This window comes from Crinia signifera, chromosome 6, assembly GCF_055691185.1.
Source record: "Crinia signifera chromosome 6, ASM5569118v1, whole genome shotgun sequence".
NCBI classification, from domain to species: Eukaryota; Metazoa; Chordata; class Amphibia; order Anura; family Myobatrachidae; genus Crinia; species Crinia signifera.
The window spans coordinates 228888653-228912869 of NC_139222.1; the positions used below are offsets into that span (position 1 = coordinate 228888653).

The 24217-nt window shown below is 40.7% G+C and overlaps 1 protein-coding gene across 4 annotated transcripts in view; it reads right to left on the reverse strand.

Annotated features, from left to right (window-relative positions):
• Nucleotides 1–24217, reverse strand: part of PTEN (phosphatase and tensin homolog) — a 64635-nt gene that overhangs the window by 32162 nt on the left and 8256 nt on the right. For all 4 annotated transcript variants that reach the window (XM_083149063.1, XM_083149061.1, XM_083149062.1 and 1 more), the window contains exon 2: nt 15679–15763. In XM_083149063.1, the coding sequence (XP_083005189.1) occupies nt 15679–15763 (85 nt within the window). The remainder of the gene's footprint in view (nt 1–15678; nt 15764–24217) is intronic.

Below are 24217 nucleotides of genomic sequence, written 5' to 3' on the forward strand. Positions count from 1 at the left end.
CCAGCTTTAGAGTTTAGTAGCACTAGAAGGATGCAGCTCGGTAACATGGAAAAAGTAGTATAGTAAAGCACCTACACATTGTGGTGCCTAGAGGACACTTTAAATGAGCATGTCCCTCCCAACATTGGTAAGCTGAACTACAAGACCAATGATAGAGTGCATACAAACTTTGCAATCCTGCAAAAGATATTGCCAGTGGCCACATCCATGAGTATGCGGTCATTAACATACTTACAAGTCTTTCAGTATGTTCAAAAGTTCAGAAGTGGTGTTCAACGGAAACGTACATTGTGATAGAGTACACACTGGGCAATATAAATGCTTGGTCATTACTATCCGTCAGAATCACCCAAATAGTTTCAAATGTTTAATGTGTATCAAGCTTAAGTGGGGTATTCAATATGGGATCTCGACAGTCTGAATCCCGGGCTGTTTTTGCCCAGCTCGACTGTTGGACAGTGGGCGGCCGCAGATTGACGGAAAAAAGTCCAGGAATTCAGACAGATCGGACTTGTTAGTTCCATTTTCTCATGTAAGGAGACTTAGAAATTGTGCCCGTTTCGAAATTTAAAATAGTTGTAATCAAAATCGCACAAAAAAATGAGTCTGATGCACACTAAAATGGCAGTGGGGATCTTTCTTACCAGTAAATACAATGCAAACAGACATTCTACTTAAATTCTAGTGATCTCTAGAAATGGGCAAGAGGGGTCTTTGATCTCCAAGTCAATATGCTTTTTTCAACACCAGCTCTCCCTTAACTCCATATGTTACTAACTTCCTGTTTGGCTTCATAACCATATAGCCTGCAGAAAAAAAAGCTTTCCAGGGATCTTATTGCATCAGCCGGAAGAAACAGCCCAGGGTCTTTAGCCTGTCACCTAATAAAGTTCCTTAGCTACAGTACGTAAATATCATAATGGTGTGAAAGGAGAACCATTACAATTAAAACACAAAATTACATATAAAGCAATATATACTTGTAAATAAATATCACGTATATTAACAGACTTTGTGATTCTTTACATAAAAAAATAAAAATAAAAGAAAGGGGTCAGTTAGGCACGGGCGGCCATTAAAGCAGCACAGAAAATTCAGCTGTGGATCTCCCCAGTCATGCTGATTTTTATTATGCCGCCCCATGTCTAGAACTACCGTAACTACAGCATATAGCTGAACTTACTGGTGGAGGGCAAGTCACTCCTAATTGAACCCTACAAATTGAGCAACCCCATGTTAGTGCTCTATCAACCATTTCACACAAGAACTGCAGTGTTCCTGGGATTACTAGGTTACCACTAGGTTTCCCTGTTTAATGCCATTAGCCGGGAGACATTTATTTACAGACAGGGATGTCCTAGCCAAAATGAGACTGCATTTGGTCTAAATGGTTGAAGTTTCCTTTACTACAGCTGCTTATCTGGATAGTCAGGACTCTAGGCGGCATTGATGGGATTGGTGTTTTTGCTAAATTGTATGGGGTTTGTATTTGCATTTTTAAACAATATTACGTAATGACCGTTATTTATACAGGGCTCTCATAAGCCATGTAATATTTAGCATTAGTCCCGGCCAGATCTATATTCCCCATCATATACACACACACACTAGTGTTAAAAAGAAAATTTAACATACAAGCATATTTTTGGATTGTGGGAGGAAACTCACACAGGGCGATGGTGAGAATCTAACCCACAAACTCGGTGCTGTGAGACAAGTAATGTAAACCATTGCTCCAGTCAGGCTGCTCTTACACATACAGTCATTACTCTTTCATCAGTTTATAACGCTGTTTAACTACGTGCAGATGCAAGCCGATTTAGCTAGCACATTCCTATCAGTGTACATCCATTTCTCATTCACCAAAATATATTTACAAACACTTTTCTGCATTTTATTGAATGATTCTATATGCATTCCCTTGGAAATTTTGGTAAAGACATGTATTTTGTACTCTGTGCCATTGCATGCAAAGAAAAAATAAAGTGAAAAAAAAGAAAACATACTGCACACCAAATGGCTGGAGGTGGAGCCACAACTTTATATTACCTCCCTCAAGGCATTGTTACACTGGTTACTGTATAAGACATAGACAATGGTCTAGGTGGTGGACAGTCAGTCACAAGGTCAACATGCGGTTTCTGTTTATTGGGGGTTTTTTGTGTCTGTCAACATGAATGCCGTATAAGTATGCAGCTGCACACGCCATACTTTGGGCACTATTATATTCTCACTCTGTGCCCACTTAGATAGTGAAGTATGAACCAGGTCCGTCTACACAAACCAAAAAAAGTGAAAAATGCATGTTGACTATGCCCATGTAGGCCTTAAGCTTGTGTCAACCATGCTGACCTATGGTATGTCAACCATTTCAAGGTGTCAATAATAAGTAGTTGACCTAGAGATGGGTCAACCCAGGGACCTCATATACAGCTGAACTTTAGAGCCCCATAAATGAAGAAAGAAACTGCTAAAGAAGTCTTGCAGAGGAATACTCACGTCGCCAAGCCAGCTTAACAATCATACACTAATACACTCCAGAACAGAAACAAGGGGAATTGTGTGTGTGTATGTATATGTGTGTTTAAGTTAATCAAGGGGATACAACCACAAAATGAATACAACTTGTGCTGATACTCAGTGCACACTATTTTGCCTTTACAAATAACAACAATGTTAAGTCATTGAAAAAAAGCAAAGTTGGGCTCTAATAACCAGGTAATACAGTGGGTATATCCGACAAGTACGAAGATAGAACTGGAGATACAGCAGCCTGCGCGCTGCAGGGAGACATGACAGTTTGGCCACTAGATTTAGAGCACAAAATGTAGAACTGCAGTTTTATCTCCAGCGGTAAAATCACCAAAATCTTATAGCTGCCTACAACTCACAGGCTTTATTTCAAAGCTTATAAAAATGCATTTTCGTAAAAAGGTTGTGGATTTTCAGTCGATTATTGTAGGTTTGTGTAAAAGGGAAAGCTTTCGTATATTTCTAAGCATTGCTGGAAAGAACCAAAAATGAGGGGTTTTCTTTTAACATGAAAAGGAAAGAGAAATTGGCTGTAGCAGGAATACAGAGCTTCCTCATTCTTGCTAGGGAACATGAGTACACCACATAATCACTGCATTATACACATTCTTATCTCAGTTGTATGGGTGATCCCTGTCTAACTGGTATCCACAGCATGTTCCACCTTTATTTGTCATTGCACAGACTGGCCCACAGCCAAACCCCTATACTATTAAGTCTGAAAGGTGAGGAGACAATTGCTGGTACTGTGTGGAGGAGGACACAGCATGCAGGACCCAAAGGTGGTTCCAGTCTCAAATCTCAAGGACCTAACAATTTGCCTTGCAGAAGGCACTGAAATATCATGCCACCAAAAATATCATGGATAGCTAAAGTGTCATGCATGCAACTGTAACCACTCCGAGATATTTACTGCCTGCTAAAGTAACAAAACCTAGTCCAGGGAACTGGATTTCAAAAGATAGGCATCAGGTAGGCGTAAAACGTCAATCTGCTTTTGTAACCTGAAGCGCACAGCTTTGGTTTGTCTCCTGAAGAAAGTGTCACTATATACTTTAACAGTGAAGTGGTTAAATTCGTAACACCAAAAAGGTCTTCACTTCCTCCCCAGACATGGCAAAGGTATGCTTGTAGCACTCCCCCCACTCCTGTCTAGACACTCCTCTGCCCACCGCCTCCACACAACCCTAGCTTTGTTTCATCATCACAGACTTCACTCAGCTCCCAGTTAACCCCTTCAAACATTGCTGAAAAAAAAAAAAAATAAAAGTCTACACTAAAAGGTAGGTTACAACCTGGCTGCAGTTGCAGTCATACGATGAGCTGGCTGGCTCAATCAACATAGCCTGATGTTTAAGTAATCCGATAATACTTTATATTGTTCACTAAATTTATCTGAGCCAATAGCTTTGTTTAAATAGAACAGGGCACCTCATAGCACCCATAAACGTCAATTCTGATAGATAAGTTTAGTCATAATTTGCTGCATAAAACAACTAAAGGAACCATGGCTGCCCTATGTGGCTGTTCACCAAAATACTGTACATTGTATATACCTATGGTCAAAATGGACAGATTGGACTACCTGATGAGGACTGAGTGGACTTTCAACCATTGAACTTCCAGTTTTAAACTGGACAAAGGAAATCAGATCTATGCCCAATTAAAGGCCCCAAATACATCAGCTACAGATTTACAATTTCAGTATGTTTCATTTTCCTGATGTGCCAATCCCAGTTACAAATAATTAGGAAATATCGACATGAAGAATTTCTACAATTCCCTCAAGGGCATGCCAAATCGATGGGCACCAATCTAGGTTTTTGATCAGCAGATCGGGAAAACATACACCTGAGGTATCGCACCTTTTAGTTACTTACGTTGGTGACTGCAATCTTCAACATTTCTGTCTGTTAGGTTTACCAACAAGGCAATTATTCCACAGAGTATTATGAGGGCAGCATTACTGCCTCACAGCACTGGGGTCACGGGTTCGATTCCCACCATGGCCCTAACTGTGCAGAGTTTGTAAATTCTCCCCATGCTTGCGTGGGTTTCCTCCGGGTACTCTGGTTTCCTCCCACAATCCAAAAATATACTGGTAGGTTAATTGGTGCCAAACAAAAATTAACCCTAGAATGTCTGTGTGCACGTGTACTTGTGGTAGGGAATATAGATTGTAAGCTCCACCGGGGCAGGGACTGATGTGAATGTTAAAAAATTCTCTGTAAAGCTATGCAGAATATGTGCGCTATATAAGAAACTTATGCTCCATTTAAAAAAGGGCTACAAAATGCCAGAGTTGTGTTTCAAGGTATAAACTACAGTATGTAGTCTACATTATTCAATATTACTGTGACATATTTTATTTCAGCTATTAAGACATGTATCTATCCAGTCCATTAGGACCCTGTCCCAATGGGCCACTACACAGCTAAAACAAAAAAGCCAAGAAAGTTAGTGACATCACTGCCACTGTGTAGGAGTACACCAAGGCACTCAACTCATTCTACAAGACACGCGCCAATTGTTAAGCTGGCCATATATTTATGCCACTTTTCAAAGGATAATGTTTAAGTTGAACCACCAGGGAGCTTCCCAGGTGACAGGATTACTTGCAATATATATGCCATCCTTTTGGATGTGATGTATCGTATGCGATCCCATTCACCGTTGACAGAAGCTGTCCGATTCCACAGATCTTACTTGTAAGCATGTCTGATCTCCGACTCAGATCTGATGTACACGGGACTGATCAGAATCGGAGACAAAACAAATTTGATTTTCCACTTCATATTATTCCATGGCCCAATGTGTCGGAATCGGATGAAAAAAAAAAAAAAAAAAGTGTCCAAATCGCACTAAAGTATGGTCAGCTTTACTATCTGCCCGACTAACACAGCGACTTGCTGCAAAACAGATTACAACTACTGTTACTGTACATACCTGAGCTCTTAACAGAGATGTGCAGGAGTAGAGAGCAAGCATATATTTTTATGTAGGTTTACAATTTTGGATGTAAATCATACAATGGGAAGTGACAAGCCATGGTTTCAGAAGTCAAAACTAAAAGGTTATTAGACCACTTAAAATTTGTAATTTAAGTAATTGTGTTACACTGAATTAAAAAATAAAATAAATAATTGAACTGTTCTTAGACTCATAGTTTACAGTTAAGACTTCAAATGGGGGTATCCTACTGCCAGTTGAAGTTTAACGCATGACAAATAGGCTAAAAAAAAAGTTTGTTTTTTTTATTCAGATTTTAGCCCATTGTTATCATAATGCTATCCTATTGTAGACCATTTTTGCAGTGCAGTAAAACTACCCGCTAATGGGCAATAACACATATGATCCAGGATAAGTTTCTGGACCCATGTGTTATTGCCCACAAAACAGAGTCTCCTGTGGTGGCTTATCAGGGATTATGTTTCACCTGCCCACAATCCTCAATAAGTGCAAGCACACCACATTGGGGTTAATAGGATAGCCCCTCAGCAAATCTATTAAGCCTTTGAGTGCCAAAAAGCTGGGCAATTTTCACACCACTTTTCACAAATTCCCCTGGCACTCAAATGGGTGTAGGGGGTTTTTATGGTGAGGATGGCTTGTTTACAGCTAGGATCACCGAAAACAAGTCATCCCTGCTGTTCCCCCTTCTTGCCCTATTCTATGTTCTGGAGGAATCCTCACCAATTCCCCTTAACGATGAGGTTCTCAGCTAAAACCGTGAGCCTGCTGCATATAGCCGCGAGCCTCACTGATTTGGCAGCCGCACTCGCCGTTTCCAACTCGCTTTTTAGAAATAGCGAGGTGGAAACAGCAGGTGCAGGGTATTAGCCAAATACTGAGGGCAGGCTATGACTGAGCAGAAGGCACTGCTCGTCTAATCGGCACTGAATATACCTAAAAAGGGTTAACCGCTAATAGGATCTCCCCCTGTGTGAACAAAGGTTAAACATTGATGTATTTTGATCCAATAACTTTGCCAAAAAAAAATACTGCACACGAAAATCTGACCCAGAACTTCATGAAGCTCATATGACCCACACAAAAGAATAAAAACTCAGTATGATCGAATGAAATAAGATCAGTAGGAATATACAGCAGTGTTAACTAATAATAAACAAATTACCAATAAGATATTTTTTTTTAAATTAGCAGTGAACACTTACTAGCACTATCTTTATTTCCAACCCAAATCCTTTCCATAGGAAACATATTCCATTACAGTGGCTTTGGGTACGTAAGGCAGCGCCAGTTTATGCAGTTATTTGTAGTAAGATCAATTGCTGCACATAGGGTAAATGCCCCGATATACTAGTACGAGCTATAACATGAGAACCTTGCATGCTATACCCCAGCAATGGACCAAGGATGCGGTCATTTTGCACAGTTGTGGGATACGATAAATCCTTATTGCAGCACTGACAAACCACTACATCCGATGTGTATGGGTTCACACATCAGATTGGATTAATAAGTAAATGATTAAATATTTGACACTTTTCACACTATTTATCTGCCTGATGCATTGAAATCATGTAAAAAAGGGCCAAATTTTACTAGTGTTTGGCCACCTAGAGGGCCATCATAGACACACAGTACCCAATATCATCAAGAAATATGCCTAACTTCATAACTTCTGCTGAATCTATGTACAGATTTTTTCAGCCGCCCATCTGTAGGTGTTGAAGCCCCTTAATCTGGAATAAACCTACGTATTTACAATACAATACAATGCTGTAGCCAGGACAGTTGTATTTCAGCTTTATATTCTGAGAAACTATCAACCCGCACACTGAAAGCTTGTTTACTAGAGTGTGAAACATGCAAATGCCCAATGCTTTACCTCTACGGAAATGCACCTATTTGCTAAAAGAATGGGGTGCATCTGTGTACACAAATAGCAGGCAAATTCTTACCTACATTTGATGATCTAGCTGCAAATGTGGATAGTGAAGAAAGTGCCTAGAAAAGGTTTTCTATATAAAATACCAAACTTCCCAACAGAAGAGATAAATACCAATCTTACAACATTGTATAAGAGAACAGAAATTGGGGAATGTATGTGCACAAATGAATGTATATAACCCTAATTCACCAAGGAAACCTCAAATATGCCCAACTCCTCCTGTCCAAAGTTGTACCTTAGTGGCCAAAATCATTTTACATTAAAAGTCTGAAGGCCCCTGCACAAAGTTTTTTGAAAGTATCTTCCAAGGAAAGCATTTAGGGCCTAGGCAAACCTAACTGTCCTTTAAGAGTTTGTCAGGCAACACCGGGAGACATTCTGACCATTCATTAATCTGTGTACCATGTTTAATAGGAATCTCCCCATGACAGATATTTCATGCTTAACCCCTTCCCGACATATGACGTACATTTACGTCATATGTCGGTTGCGGGGGAATCAAGCCAGCTCACGGAGTGAGCTGGCTTGAAAGAGAGCAGGTAATGGCTGTATATTACAGCCAGGTACCTGCTCTCACGGCCACGAGTTCGCCGATCGTGGCCGTTTAACCCTTTAAGCACCGCGGGCAAAGCGCCCGCAGTGCTTAAATAGCTGATCGGAGGGGGGGCGCCCCCCTCCGGCGCCGATCGGGGCCCCCCGCGGCGAGATCGGAGGGTGCCGATCGGTTGCCATGGTAGCCAGGGGTCTAATGTAGACCCCTGTGCTGGCCGTGTCAGTATTCCTATTACATCCTGCCTGAGGCAGGATGTAATAGAAAGTGCTGAAAATCACTATGTTCAGCCATAGAGCTCTATGGCTGAACCTAGTACAGGCGATCGCGCCCCCTAGTGGTCAAGTACACTAGGGGGCCTTGTAGTAAAAGTGTAAAAAAAAAAAAGTTTAAAAAAAAAAAAAAAAAATTAAAAGTTCAAATCACCCCCCTTTCCCCATTTCACAAATAAAAATAAATAAAAAATAACAAAATAAACATATTTGGTATCGCCGCGTTCCTAAAAGTCCGATCTATTAAAATATAACATTAGTTATCCCGCACGGTTAAAGGCGTAAACGGAAAATAATTCCCAACGCCAAAACTACGTTTTTTGGTCGCATCGCCTACCCAAAAAAAAATAACTAAAAGAGATCAGAAAGTCGCCCATATCCCATAATGGTATTAATTAAAAAGTACACTTCAGCCCGCAAAAAATGAGCCCTCACCCAGGTCCGTAGGTGGAAAAATAAAAAAAGTTATAAGCCGCAGAAAATGGCGACGCAAATTAGAAAAACCGTAAAAGTTGCTATTTTTTTTTTTAGTGGTAAAACATAACGAAAACTATATAAGTTTGGTATCACCAGATTTGTAACGACCCATAGAATAAAGATAACCCATCATTTTAAACGAACTATGAACTCCAAAAAACCGTAACCAGCGCAAAATTGTGGAATGGCGTTTTTTTTTTTTTTTACCCCACATTGAATTATTTCCTGATTCCCCAGAATATTATACGGTATAGTAAATGGTACCATTAAAAAGTACAACTTGTCCCGCAAAAAAAAAGCCCTCATGTGTCTATATAGCCGGAAAATTAAAAAAGTTACGCTTATTTGAACGCAAGGAGGAAAAAAAAAAAAAAAATTAAAGGCCTGGTCGGGAAGGGGTTAAACAAGTGCTTCTATTACAACAGGGCTCAACAAATGTCTTTAAAATCTGGGAGCCAGTGTAGGAGCCAGACAAACTAAAAATAGGGACAGTGCGCACCAAAAATGTACACCGTAATGCCTATTACACATGTACACACAACCATTACATATTACACTACGTGCCATAATGCCCATTACATATTATACCATATGCCATAATGCTCATTACATATACCATATGCCATAATGCCCATTACATAGACCACATGCTGTAATGCCCATTAAACATTATACCAAACACCATAATGGCCATTACACATTGTGCTACATACTGCAATACCCATTACATAACACGCCATAATGCCTATTACATATTATGCCACATAAGTTACGCTTACCTACATGCCAGGGTTTCATGCTATCTGCAAGGCAGTTAACAGTCTGCCGTGTTTTGAAATGGCCGCACTGCGGCAGACCTGCTCTAGTACAGCGGGGAGGGGGGAAGCGGAGAGGAGGTTGACGACCACTCTGCCCGGCTCTTCCTGCAAGCGCACCCAGCCACAACCAGATTCTGCTTCTTAAAAAAAAAAAAATTAAAAAATCTAGTCGCCAGGATGCAGAATCTGGTCGCCCTGGCAACCTGACCTGGGGTTTGTTGAGCCCTGTGTTACAAATCGCATTATAACAGTGCAATGCAGATGAGCTTTTTCCCACAGCAGAGCCAAAAAAAAAAAAAAGGATATGCATCCACTCCTTAGAAATGATTCTCAAACAACCCCAGCAACTGGCTATCTGGTTCTAGAATTATCAATCCTTGCATTAAATCCATTCAAAGCCACACAATCCATATGTAACTTAACAACAAAAGGCTTACGAATATGAATCAGTGAGCCTTTACATTTTACATAGTATTACACATAACCAAGCACAGATAACATCGGCTCAGATGTTTATATCAACGCCCAGAAGAATAAAATTGCAATAGATTGCATACAGAAAAAAAAAAAAAGGTGGACCTGGCCTTTGATCTTGATTAATGCAATGTGAAAACTGACTGGAAAAATCACATCTGCTTCATTAAGCCATCTGTACAGAGACTGCTAATGTAGTGTTCCCGTTAGGCTGTTTTAGCGGGAACACATATTTTAAGGGCAAAATGCGCCCTGCCCCTCTCGCAGCTCCCCGCTAAAACAGCCTGGTGCCTGCCTGACAGCTTGCACGGGGAAGCCCAGCGCAGCCTCAGACTGTGATGCCCGGCGCTTCCCCGGCATCACGGCACCTTTCTCCTGTAGTCGTGACATAAGGGCAAAATGCGCCCTGCCCCTCTCGCAGCTCCCCGCTAAAACAGCCTGGTGCCTGCCTGACAGCTTGCACGGGGAAGCCCAGCGCAGCCTCAGACTGTGATGCCCGGCGCTTCCCCGGCATCACGGCACCTTTCTCCTGTAGTCGTGACATCTTCGGCAGGGCCCGGCCCGCCCACTTTAGTGACGTCGGCGGGCCCGGGAACCGCCCACAAGTGTGACGTCGGCAATTTCTAGAGTGAACACTATAATGAATACATTTTAAACATACTTAAGGTGCATACACTGAGCGATTTTCTCCCGTCCACCATGCTGATGGTAATAACAGAAAAGTTTGGGTGTGACAATTTTCAGGCGCCAGAAATTTGATAAAAAACATATAAAATTTTATTTAGACAAATAAACATGGGTTTGCATAAAAACGGTGTAATGGTAGATGAATCCTTACCCCTAAGGGTATTTGGAGCCAGCAAGGGATGGAAAAAGGGCAGGGATGCAGTCCGGAAGTGCACCCTGCTGTGGCCCCAAATACCTTAGCACTGGTCAGGTTCAGTCTTGTGGTAATCCAAATCAGTCACTGCCGCCAACGCGTTTCGAGCAACAAGTGCTCTTCTTCAAGGGCAAGGTGACTGATGTACATGTGGTAGTGCTCTTTATACTCTAAAAATGGCGCCCATTGGTAATAACAGTAGATGAGCGGCGGGCAATGACGTGGGATCGTGCATCAGCGCTCTCCACTCATCGCTGGACCATACACACTGGGCGGCTTTTGGTTTGAAACCGCTTAAATGGTAGAAAGTGAATGGCTTTCAGCTCAAAATCGCCCGGGGTGTATGGACCTCTGAATGCATGGATGTCCTTCCACTGTATATCTCAGCACTGTGCACTTAGTACTAGATTCAGTAATATACAGTACTTATAAATACTAGAATTTAATGCAGAGGGTTTACAAAAGTAGTGACACATTGAAACCAGTAGTTGCAAATATACTAATATCTGAAGAGATTCCAAGACACATGGCCAGATATTGCTCATCACAAATACTACATACTGTAAAGGGGCATACACACATTGAGATGCTAAGCTATGTAGGGTGGTTATATCCCAGTGTCTAGATCGCCCATATACATGCAGCAGTGTGTGTTAAGCAATTTTGCTTAAGCAGGTAGTGGTTCAGGATGACGAAGATCCTCATTGGCCCTCGTTGCTGCACCCCGTTGTGAATTTGAAGCGGGGACCGATGTTGATAGCCTGTGCATAAATCGGAGCCCTTGGAGAGTGCTCACCGCAGGGTGTGTGCGAAGGAGACTGACAGGACGAATACCCTACGTTTCCTGGGCATTCCCATGAAAACGCTGGGTGCGCAAAGGAGAACCCTGGGCTTCCCTATGCAAAATGGGGACATCTACCTGCCTTCCGAGGGCAGGTAGCTGACGCCAAGAATCTAAGGCAGGATAAAGTGACTTAGACTAGCGAGCGCTTAAAAATCATGCCATGGTCGGCGACCATCGAAAAATTTCGGAAATGCACGCAAGTCTGCAAATGGGTGTTTATATGCATAACATCCATTTGCAGGCCTGTGGGGACATTCGGCATTCAGCGGGGGACAGTCATTTGCTCGAATGGCGTTACTTGGCACGAATAGCAGCGAAATACTGCTTCTTTGCTAGTCAACCAGAATGAGGGCCATTGTATACACACAGAGCGATTTGCAGTCACTTGCTAAGCAATTTGACTAGATTTTGACTGCATGCACTTAGCTAGCAGGCGATAGCGACGTGTTGGACCGTACATTGCCATCGCTCGAGGAATACACAAAGAGCGATCTGTGAAATAGTCAGATCGTCTGAAATAAAACATAAAAAAAAAAAAAATCAATAAAAGATCAATAGTTTGCCTATAAAGCGCTACCGGAGGCATTGGGTACACAAAATGGTATACTAAACCCCTCACAGATCTCCCAGGTTAGATTTTTAAACTAAAAATGGAGGTTCAAACGATAGCATCAACAATTGTCAATGCCGTGCACCTGACATAGCAATTTGCTTCTCTGTTCTGGTGCTGCTGTCCTCCATACTGGTGGTAAATGTGTAAAAAGTGGCGCATTTAGGTGGTAAAACTGAACTTTCACGCTCAGCACTTAGGTTGGTGTAAGCTAGTTTATGTGGCTGAATTACCATGCTTGGAAGGATTTACATAGCGCTCTGCTTTGGAAAGCTGTCCAGCCAGCCGAAAATTACTTGGACAATGAAAAAAAAACCCTCAGTGATCGCTCAATATGTATTCACCAAGCAATTTTTCAGTCCAGTGATTTTCCTCCCATTGTCAAGACGCTGAATATGAGCACTTCTTTTGTTGAAAAACACTTTCTTTCCGATCACTTTTCCACATATTTTGAAAAATGCATATAAGTAGTCATATGGCCCAATTTAAAGTACTCCAAATCTTTATAATATGACCACATAGATTTCTACAGTTTTCTTATATTAGGAAATCTAATCTCAAAGAAAGCATGCACAGTATAAAAAGGTGACAAAACCCTTCAAGAAGGAGAGTATTCCTCCTAAGCGCTGGTGAAGGGTTTTGTCACCTTTTTGTACTTTGCAAGTTTTCTTATATTAGTTTGGGCTATTTGGGGCCGATTTAACAATTTTCTCCTATACTTTTCTCTGGTTTTGAGGGCAATAGGATAGGTCTAATCACAGTAGTGAGCAAACCCATGATAAGCGGCTTCTCATTGAAGTTTTTTGGTGATGTCCGCAAAAAACTGTTCACTTATTTACTGCATTATCTGGCTAAGGAAAGGCCCCACAAAAGCCTTACGTTTCTCTATAATTAATCATTTAAAAGCTTTTCAAACAGCCTACCTTATTGCTAAATTTACTTGACCTATTTGAGTATAATGTTCTGCCGAAATGGACTACCACAGACCAAGTAATTTCAGGAGTCGTTCAGGCTCGGACTACTGCCGCAGAGAATTAGTACTGTAGTGCAGCAGCAGTGCAGTTCCAGGGACAGACCGCTCAACAGTGAATATAGCCAATAGCATTCCTTACATAGATGCCCCATTCAAAATAAATAATAATAAAAAAAACCTTATAAATTACATACTTATGGACATCCAGTGGCAACATTTAGGATACCACTTCCCCCTGAATAGCCAGAGTTGTTCATGGTGTAAATTCAACATGGTGCTAAAAAAAATATTCCTTTATTTTAAGGATGCAAAAATTGTTCTTAAAAGCACTAGTGTGTGCTAGAAAACATTCCCCATAACATTACACCTTCCCATCCTCAACCACCTGAACTAAAGTAGAATAGACCGGTCAAGTTCATACTTATACTACAATGTGAATGTTGCAGAAAAAATAATTGGTTTCCCAAACCTTTAAACCCCCGGCAGTGACACAGTGTGCTGTACACGGGTGATAACTGTGGAGTTAGGCCCTGTAGCCATGACGAGCAGCAGTTTTGCTGAGCCTGTGGCCAATCAAAACTCAGTTTTTGTCAAGCACAGAATCCTGCTCTTAGCAGATTTGAGAGGTTAAGCACACAATGAATGCAGAGATGCTTTTTTACAGGTCACTGTAAACAAATGGGCAAGTTAAGGTCAACCTTCATATAAGCTTGATCTAGTTAGACCATTCTCATCACCAATGCGTTTCACCTACAAAAATGGCCCAAACTAAACCATTCCTTAACTTGGTGCACTATTCGCTGTAAACAGCATATTGTACCTTACAACCTCAGATCATCAGTTTCTGAGATACACAAACCATCCTATGGAGTTCAATCTAGAACAATGCACCATTCAAAACCCTTGCAGTTCCTCCTTCATGTGTGCGGCGTCACTCGGCTGTAGCATTTACAGCAAAGACTGGTTTGTACTTCAGTGCTGACCTACAGACCAGAGTGTGCTAGCAGCACCCCAGCAGGAAAGCTGAAATGCACCAGTTTTTTTTTTTTTTTTTAAAAGGTCAGGGTGCTAGAATGAACACTACATTCTGTATGACACATGCAAGCAAACTTAATAGAAAAACTAGTATAAGACATTACCTAATAAAATGTACATACACAGAGTCGAATCCTTTAAGCTGTGAGGCTTTGTAGCAGTCTTGCAAATGATGTTGCTGTACACACCAACAAAATATGCTGACATCACTGTGGCATCACTGTTAATAAACTAAACAGCATGCAGAAACATGACACTGATGCAACTACCGCGGTCTAATTGCCAACTGGACTCCAGCTTGAAAAATATCGACATAACATTGCAATCCATACTTTTCAAGGAAGAAAATATATCCTTGCTTGCATTTGATGTAACTACAAAATAAAAACAGTGTGAATGCAAATTATTTTGTAACCAGCAGAACAAGAATGGAGGATTTAGCTTATAAGGATGCATCTATTACTTTGTTGCTTCATATATACCTGAAATTAAATTCTTGAAAATAAAAAAAACACGGTCCTGGCCTGGACCATTTTAATATACACTTCACAAAACATTTATTAATGCAACATAATGGAACCAGAGATTTACAATTGCAACCTCCTGCCTTACACTAGACCTAATTTGATTATAAACTAGAACAAAGGCATACAGGAACCACCAGCCTTATGACGCGATTTACCATGGATGGCATTTTGGTGCCTTTGTGTAGCAGAACATCCTGTTAAAGAATGAAGGAAGTTGTTTAGACAATGCAACCTGGGTCACATATAGTTCATATGTAGCCAATAGGTAAAAGAAAAAGTAAAGGCAACAGGCATTGTTACATTCCCTTATGCCCCCCAAACAAAAAAAAAATTACGAAGATTAAAAATAAATCTATGAGCTACTAGTTGTGCTGGGTATATCAGTGTTTACAACCTAATTCCTACTAATTCCATAAACAATGCTAGTAGAAATATGTGTAGATTGCTAGACATTGAAATAGGTTTGCCCAAAACAGCAACAAACCAAGTGACACCTGCTTCCTTGCATATCCAAAGCGATGCAATCAGGTGCAACATTCCGATACCAAATTTAAGTTTTCATTTGGAAACATTAAATGTGAACACCCGAGAATGAAGGTGGGAGTGAGACGAACATAGAAAAGATTAGGGACTGTAGCGAGATAGATCACCAAGGTAAAAAGAGCATCTAAGGAAATGCCATCTTAAAAAGAAAAAGCCACTGGACTTATATAAGAGAAACCAGACAGGAGACACACTCATCTGAAAAGCAGAGTGAAGAGAATGACTTACCTTACTACATCATCTATATTGTTTCTGTATACACCTTCAAGTCTTTCTGCCGGAAAACCCATGGCAATTATGTTGGGATAAATATCTGAGAATTTTCAGTTAAAGAAATTTAGATTGTGGTCACTTCTAAGTGTGGGGGGGGGGGAAACAAAACCAAAAACACACATTTGGTAATTCGTATCCTGTACATAATATATATAGCTTTACAACACCATGGGGATCAGCTGTAACAGTAAGTAACTTTCATTTTGTAATGTACATCTACCTACAATACAAGCAACGTTTTTAGACTGCAGATAAACATCCACAGCCACATTGGTATATTGCCAAAATAAATAAATACACATTGTATCTGCCAAAATATATTAGTTCTTTAAAACATATACTACTGAAACGTATATATAAAAAAAAAAAAAAAAATGTATCAGTTTTGAGCATACTTTGATGAAAAGCTCAGACACTACACTACATAAGCTAAATCCCAGAAGATACCATGGGGGAGGAATTCAACTTTCGTAGCTGTGGTTGTCAAAGGCTGTGAGCAGAAATACAGAAGCTGTGCCTAAATTGACCACCCACAAGTGATCAGATTGGAAAAAATCCATTGTCCCTTGAACCATGAGCACAAGATATTAGTTACCAAAAAAAATACATAATACACAATAATACTAACATTGTTTTATGTATATTGAAATAGTCATTTCTTTCTGTATCGATGGACACTTAATGTTTTTTAATTTCTCTTTTTGGATACTATTCTGTTGCCTGAAGACTGACACTGAAAAGTTACACATTAATGGCCACTAAGTCACACACATAATGGAGCACATCAAGCAGCCATTGCCAACTCCGCCCATACATCCAGGTAAGTAGTGCATATACCTATGCAAGACACCATTGCACAGGAAAATAACAGAAAATATAAGTGTGGAGACACCTTCATAAAAAAGTAACTATTGATCCCTGTGTCTACATATAGTGGGGTGAAACTTTTGGTTTTGCCAGTATGGCAGATATCTTGAAGCTGGGCAGATGAAGAATTCCAACAAACAATGGTGTTTTTTTTTTTATGTATATTTAATGAATTTTTTTTTTAAGGTATTGACATTAATGACAATAGTAAAAACGTGATGATTGTCATGATGTCTGGAGAACGGCAAATGTAGCCGTGAATCATGCGTTTCCCTCCTATATCCCTATAGATTGTAAGCTTGCAGCAGGGCCCTCTAACCTCCAAGTCTGTCTGTTGTTACCCAGTTTGTTTGATCACTGTCTACTATTGTAAAGTGCAACGGAATCTGCTGTGCTATATAAGAAACTGTAAATAATTTTTTTTTTTTTGTAAAAAGCAGGTTTCAAAGAAGAACGATGGACACGCTGGGTGCGAACACCCAGCGTGTCTGTCCTTCTTTGAAACCTGCTGCTAGTGCTGCCAGTCCATTTGCATATACTTATATAGCGGGGAGGGCACCCAGGACGTTGACCTGTTACAGAAAGTGCAGAGCAACATACATACACAAAAAAAAAAAACACAACAGCTACACTACTGAGGTCTTCCAATTCGAAGCTTCAGCATCAATTATATGTGCACATTATATTAGCTGAGGCGAACGCAGCTATCTTCCACCTGTGCTCAAAGTGTATGTGGACTGACAGAGGATGCAGACGCCTGCAAGTATGTACAAGGAACTTGCATAAACCAAGGAGTCCCTCTGTTTCCTGGGTACAAAGAATCACTTGAGAATTCTTCATAACAAAAAAAAAGGGGAAGACCGATCTCTATTTCCAGTTACTGGTTAGTACATAACCTCCACTAACTGCATAAAGCATTACTTAAGCTCCCCTTACACTCATCAGATTTGGGCCAATTTCAACGGATCAAATGTGTTTGACACCATCCGACCCGATGAGTTTAGGATCGGACCCTACAGATTGAACCTGTTACAGGTTCAATCTGTCGCATATGACCCATCGGCGGCACATTGCAGGTGCTTTTTAGCACCCACGATGTGATGGTCAAATCCACAGGTGTGGCCAATCAGAGACCGGCCTATCTTTTTGGGGGGAGGGGGGGGGGGGGGGGGACAGCACTTCATGGACATAGCGATGTCAGACTGCCTGCCCCACTGCAACCACAACACCCACAGCCCCCGAGTGCTTCAAACAGTCCGAACCACACCCTGCTCAGGTTTTGTTCTCCTGCCCCCGCAGCTCCCCAGGAATTACATGGGATAAATGTGAGTAAAAAAAAAAAAAAATTATTAATAAATCAGCCATTGCTCAGTAAAGACCAGAGCTTCACAATTTTAAATCCCAGTTCGCCTGATCTGGCCACTAGTTTCATCAGGTCACCCACTGTTTGAACTTCCTGGACAGGAACTACAACAAAGTTCATCTTAAAACAGTCAAATCTTTGCATACTATACAAAAGTGTCAAAAGCAGTGGTTGACTGGACACTGAACCAGTAATGAACTTACAGGTCTGCAGAGGAAAAAGGAGTTAAAAATACCAGCATAAAGGGGGATATAAAGCGGTGTCTGTTCTCAGCTGTAGCGCAGACTTTTTGCAGTATCTTCTCTTTCAACAGTGAGCACTTTGTGCTCAGACTGCCACAGCTAGTCCAAGGAAAACGCCTTTGGTATTTTCAGCATAGGGGATATATTCATGCTGTCTGCCAAGCTCATTTCTGAAGTGACTGTACTTGAAAACAGCACTGTTATATTCTAAAACTTCAAATCCTGGGGCAGGAAATAATCCTTTTTGGCTTGAAACGCTTTCAGAAATGTTCTTCGAAGAATGCCTGTTTTACGCCCCCAAAGTTATTAGTAGAGAGTACTTGTGGATCAAACACTACATGGGCAAGGATAACCGATTAGGAATTTGACGCAACGTTTTACCAAAACTGACTCATAAGATCCCAACTTAAAAAGTGCTTTTACTGCAAGTTATGCTCTATTTATACATACCATTGAGTTCAACTATTCTACTGAACTAATTTGGGACAGTTATACAGTGGGGAGCGAAAGTTTGGGCACCCCAGGCAAAACATTATTTTAATGTTCAAAAAGAAGCCAAGGAAAGAAGGAAAAATCTTCAAAAAGCATCAAATTACAGATTAGACATGCTTATAACATGTCAAAAAAAAAGTTTGATTTTATTTCCATCATTTACACTTTCAAAATAACAGAAAACAAAAAATGGCATCTGCAAAGGTTTGGGCACCCTGCAGAGTTTATAGCATGCACGGCCCCCTTTGGACAGCTGAGACCTGGCAGTGTCATGGATTGTTCTCAATCATTGTCTGGAAAGGCCAGGTGATGCCAATCTCAAAGGTTTTAAAAAGGCCAGAGTCATCTGACCTTGCCCCAACAATCAAGGAATTGGGAATAGGGTTCCTCTAAGCCAGGCATTCCCAACCACAGTCTTAAAGGCACACTAACAGTGCAGGTTTTAGTGATATCCAGGCTTCAGCACAGATGGATTAATCAGAATCACTCAGGTACTAAGTAAGTCCCCTGTGCTCAAGCCTGGATATCACTAAAACCTGCACTGTTGGTGTGCCTTGAGGACCATGGTTGGGAATGCCAACTCTAAGCAGTTGTGTAGAACACTGAAACGCTCACAAAGCAGGAGAAGGCTGTAAGATAGCAAAGCGTTATCAGATGCCCATATCCTCTGTTCAGAATGTAATTAGGAAATGGCAGTCATCAGGAACAGCGGAAGTTAAAGAAAGATCTGGAAGATCAAGAAAAATATCAGACAGAACAGCTCGCAGATTGTGAGAAAAGCAAGTCAAAACCCACGTTTGACTGCACGATCCCTCCAGGAAGATCTGGCAGACACTGGAGTTGTGGTACACTATTCCACTGTAAAGAAATACTTGTAAAAAATATGGTCTTCATGGAAGAGTCATCAGAAGAAAAACTTCTACGTCCTCACCACAAAAATCAGAGTCTGAAGTTTGCAAATGAACATATAGATAAGCCTGATGCATTCTGAAATCAAGTTCTGTGGACCGATGAGGTTAAAATATAACTTTTTGGCCGGAATGAGCAAAGGTACATTTGGAGAAGGAAGAGCACAATTTAATGAAAAGAACCTCTCTCCAACTGTTAAGCATGGGGGGTGGCTCAATCGTACTTTGGGGTTGTATTGCAGCCAGTGGCTCAGGGAACATTTCACATGTAGAAGGAAAAATGGATTCAATAAGATTCCAGCAAATTTTGGACGCTAACTTGATGCCATCTGTGAAAAAGCTGTAGGTAAAGAGAAGCTGGCTTCTACAAATGGATAATGATCCTAAACACACCTCAAAATACACAGTGGATTACATCAAGAGAGAAAACTGAAGGTTTTGCCTTCACAATCTCCTGACCTCAACATACTTGAAAATCTATGGATAGACCTTAAAAGAGCAGTGCATCACAGACAGCCCACAAATCTCAAACAACTGGAAGACTTTTGTAAGGAAGAATGGGCAAAGATACCTCAAACAAGAATTTAAAGACTCTTGGCTGGCTAAAAAAAAAAAAAAAAAAGTTTACAAGCTGTGATACTTGCCAAAGGGGGCAGTACAACTCTGCAGGGTGCCCAAACTTTTGCATACGCCATTTTTTGTTTTCTGTTATTTTGAAAGTGTAAATGATGGAAATAAAATCTAACTTTTTTTGACATGTTATAAGAATGTCTAATTTGTAATTTGATGCCTTTTGGAGGTTTTTCCATCTTTCCTTGGCTTTTTTGCACATTAAAATGAATTTTTGCCTGGGGTGCCCAAACTTTCGATCCCCACTGTATTCATATGTTTACAATAGAGGCAGTTCAATCCACACTGGAGCATGTAACAAGCAGTTCTGGAATAGCCCACTGTCTCAACCCACATCCCATGTTTCGCCCTATACCCTACAGCTGGGGTTGCCAACCCTAGTCATCGAGAGCTACCAACAGTGCATGTTTTGCAGGTCTCCTCACAGAATCACAAGTGAGCTAATTAGCTCCATCTGTGTATCTTTTAAAATGTGTCAGTGATTAATGAGTGCAGCAGCTAGGTTGTCTGGAAAATGTGAACTGTTGGTAGCTCTCGTAGGCTAGGGTTGGCTACCACTGCCCTATAGAGATGCGCAGAAAAACTAGCAATGCTGGCAGTATTGTATATGACTGATGTGTGCAGCGGAGCACGTGCTCATTATCATTATAACCAAAAACTGACATATTGGGGGAATTCAATGCTAATTAAATTTAGTTGCTGCAAAAAAAAAAAAAAAAAGGATGGAAAACACAGCATTACATTATTTGGGAATAGACATATGTAATTATTGGGAAAACATGTCTTCTCTTACAAAGCTTTAGCCAAGTGCATGGATCAGGTGGTGTAATAAATCCGCAAGCATTTTGTACAACTTTTCCAAATACAACTTTTATCATCCATCCCCCATATTTAACATCTGTACCATGCCCTGTGGCCATCATACTTCAATGATTACCATATGGTGTAAGGTCAAATGTATAAAAGAGCACACACAGGGTTGCAACTCAACACTTACTACAGCTGGTCCCTTCAAGGTAAATAGTAGGACATCACCACTGTGTACAATGCAGCATATTTGCTTCATCTTAAATTTGGCCTAAGCAATTGAATAAATGGTCATCTCCCATTTATTGTATCCGTTACATAACTGAGGACTATCGCTAACATCTCATGTACACAAGGGTTTTAAGTATACCACCATCAAATTAGAAACATGGTAGTATAGTTCCATTTAATATACAGTCACGTTTATATGAACATTTAACTGCCACCTCAATCTAGGTCTGGAAATAGGCAAACAGTAAAATCGATACAGCTACATAAAGTACAGGAAGAGTCTCTCTTATCTGGAGATGTCATCCAAAATATTCCAAAAACAGTGGTATCCCCCCCCCCCCCCTTTCATACTTACCAAGTTCCCTGATGTCCACGGCGGCCTTCAGGATCTTCTTCAGCTGTCCCAGGAGTGCATTGCGCGGGTGCGCCAGTGATGTCACCAGCACGCCTGCAAACTCGTGCAATGCACCCTTAGCACCGCTGAAGAAGATCCCAAAGGCCACCGTGGACCCCAGGGGATGCCAAGGGACCATTGGGGGGGGGGGGGGGGGGGGGCCGGGTATGCATATAAAAAACTAAAAATCCCCCCCCCCAAAAAACATAAAAATCCTTATCCGAAATGCTCATGGTCCCGAGCATTTCGGATAAGGGATACTCAACCTATACGTGTAATCGCTAGACACAAAGAGACTGTCTAGAAAAACACAAGTTTAAATGTAATTTTCTAATTGGATGCTGTCAGTGACCAATTAGAAGCAGGAGGCACGAGACCGTGAGCACCGCTGTATATGTATTAAGAATTGCTATTTTTTTTTATTTTGTAGAACTACATTTGTTGTATGAAAGGGGTATTATGATTGACATTGCTGGGCCCTACTTCTATGGCAACATTTTTTGGGGCATCATCAATACATGTGACCTATTTATGGAAAATACTGTTGGCATTGGCATATTCCTGCTTGAATTTTATTGATTACTATTTATGGTGACATTTTATGAGGCATTCTTGCAATCCCTTTATTACTTTTAAAGATAACTTATTGGCAGGATTATTGATGCATATTAACCAACTGTTACCATTTTCCATTCCTGTTTCTACTATCTGCTGTACATAATGACAGGACATGACAGCTACTGTATGCAAGCACCCTAATGAATGTGCCCAAAATATATTTCTATTTTATTACTGTGACCCCAGCCATTCCTTTTTCATAAAAGATCCTTTCAATCACTTTTCAAACTGCAGATCTAGTGGGAAATTGCAGCAATATCACTATGTGCAATGATCGGAACAGGAAACCACAATTTGCATAGTCCAGTGAAAATACATCTTCTGAAACGGCAAAGTTTCTCACCATGACATCACTACAGAGCTGCCTGTAGCCTGGTTGCATCAGCTACTGTGTAAATCATGCACCTGTAAAGAAATGCAGCTTGAACAGGAAGAGACAGAAAGCTGCACAGAAAGGCCGATTCTTAGTTGGGAGCAAACCAGTTAAAGAACCATAAAAAGTTACTTTGTACATTGGATAGCGATGGAAATACATTTATATTGCAGTTAAGGTTTTCATTCCTCACCGAAATCAAAAAATACCACATCATTCTGCAATGTATTGTTTTAATGTTTCAACCGGTTCAAAAGATTTTGATTTCCTCAATTCCAACCCAAAATAGGTCAGGATTGGCAAATCTATTATTTTTTTAACATGAAGAATTTCATAGTGGGACCACCAGTTCGATGTAGTGAGGCCTTTAAAATCTCTGCATATGTAACCTTTTTTGCTTCCCGGGTGAATGTCTCAAAATAGGTGTGATATTTGCGAAGCAAACATTTGTATTCATCAGAATGACCTGTAGTGTTACCTTATATAGAAAATATAATCTTTTTTACACAGCATTATTTAGATTTATATAACAAATGTGAGTGACGCTGGGATTATTGGTGGATATTTTGCACATCTCACACATGTTGACACTCAAAGGGTTAAAGCTCTGCCACCTGCAGTTAATCATGGGTTTACCATGGTGCAAAGTTAGCTACTTTTGTCTGTTTTCAACTGAAATAAAGTACAAATCAATCAGCTTCTGTCATGTTACAGGAAGTTTGTAAAAGTGACAGGAGTGGATTGGTTAGCACTTTGTCTGGACTCATCTTCCCCTATACCTTTCAGAACAGGGACAATATTAACTACAGTAGTGCATGCTTCTTTTTAAATTGCCAAAACTGAGCAGAACAGGTTTCTGATCATCTACGATTCCAAAAACAAACAAAAAATAAAAAGACTCGGCAGAAGTAAACACTTGGGTCACATCTAATAGTCATATTGCACCCGTCTAAAGCAACAAGAGATTGTGGGGAGATATGCAATTGATATTTGTTTTGTAGCTGAGTGCGCTCATTAAGGTTGGGTTTTTGGCGAACACAAGGGATGCGCCATGAAAAGTCCTATTTGAGTGCTCAAATTGGTGACTTTATGCAGATTTAGATTGCCAGCCCCAGGGAGCGGGAGCTAAAATGCCAGCACAAGCAGAGCCTGATCCAAGCTACATTTGAATAGCTGTGTTGGGTGCCCTCCAGTGGCTGCTGGGTGCACAACTATTTGAATACTGCCACAGCCGTACTGTAGTACAGAGTCGAAAAACAGTACTGCACACTGGTAACATTAAAGAGGCCTTGAGTATAGGTAACTTCTGAAATCCAAGATAATTTCTCATGTCATCCAAAACATGATTTTTATATAGAATCAAACTCCACAGTCATGCAGAGGATTGAAAAGAGAAATACATCATGTTTTAGCAGCGAGCACTAAATCCTACTCATTATATAGACCCTGCATAAGCCATCAAATACATCGGATACAAGACCAAAGTCGTAGCTGGGATTTTGTACCCGGCAACAACCTGGGTGCGACCCGGCTTGCAAACCCATTCACACTAGAGTCCCCACCCAGCAT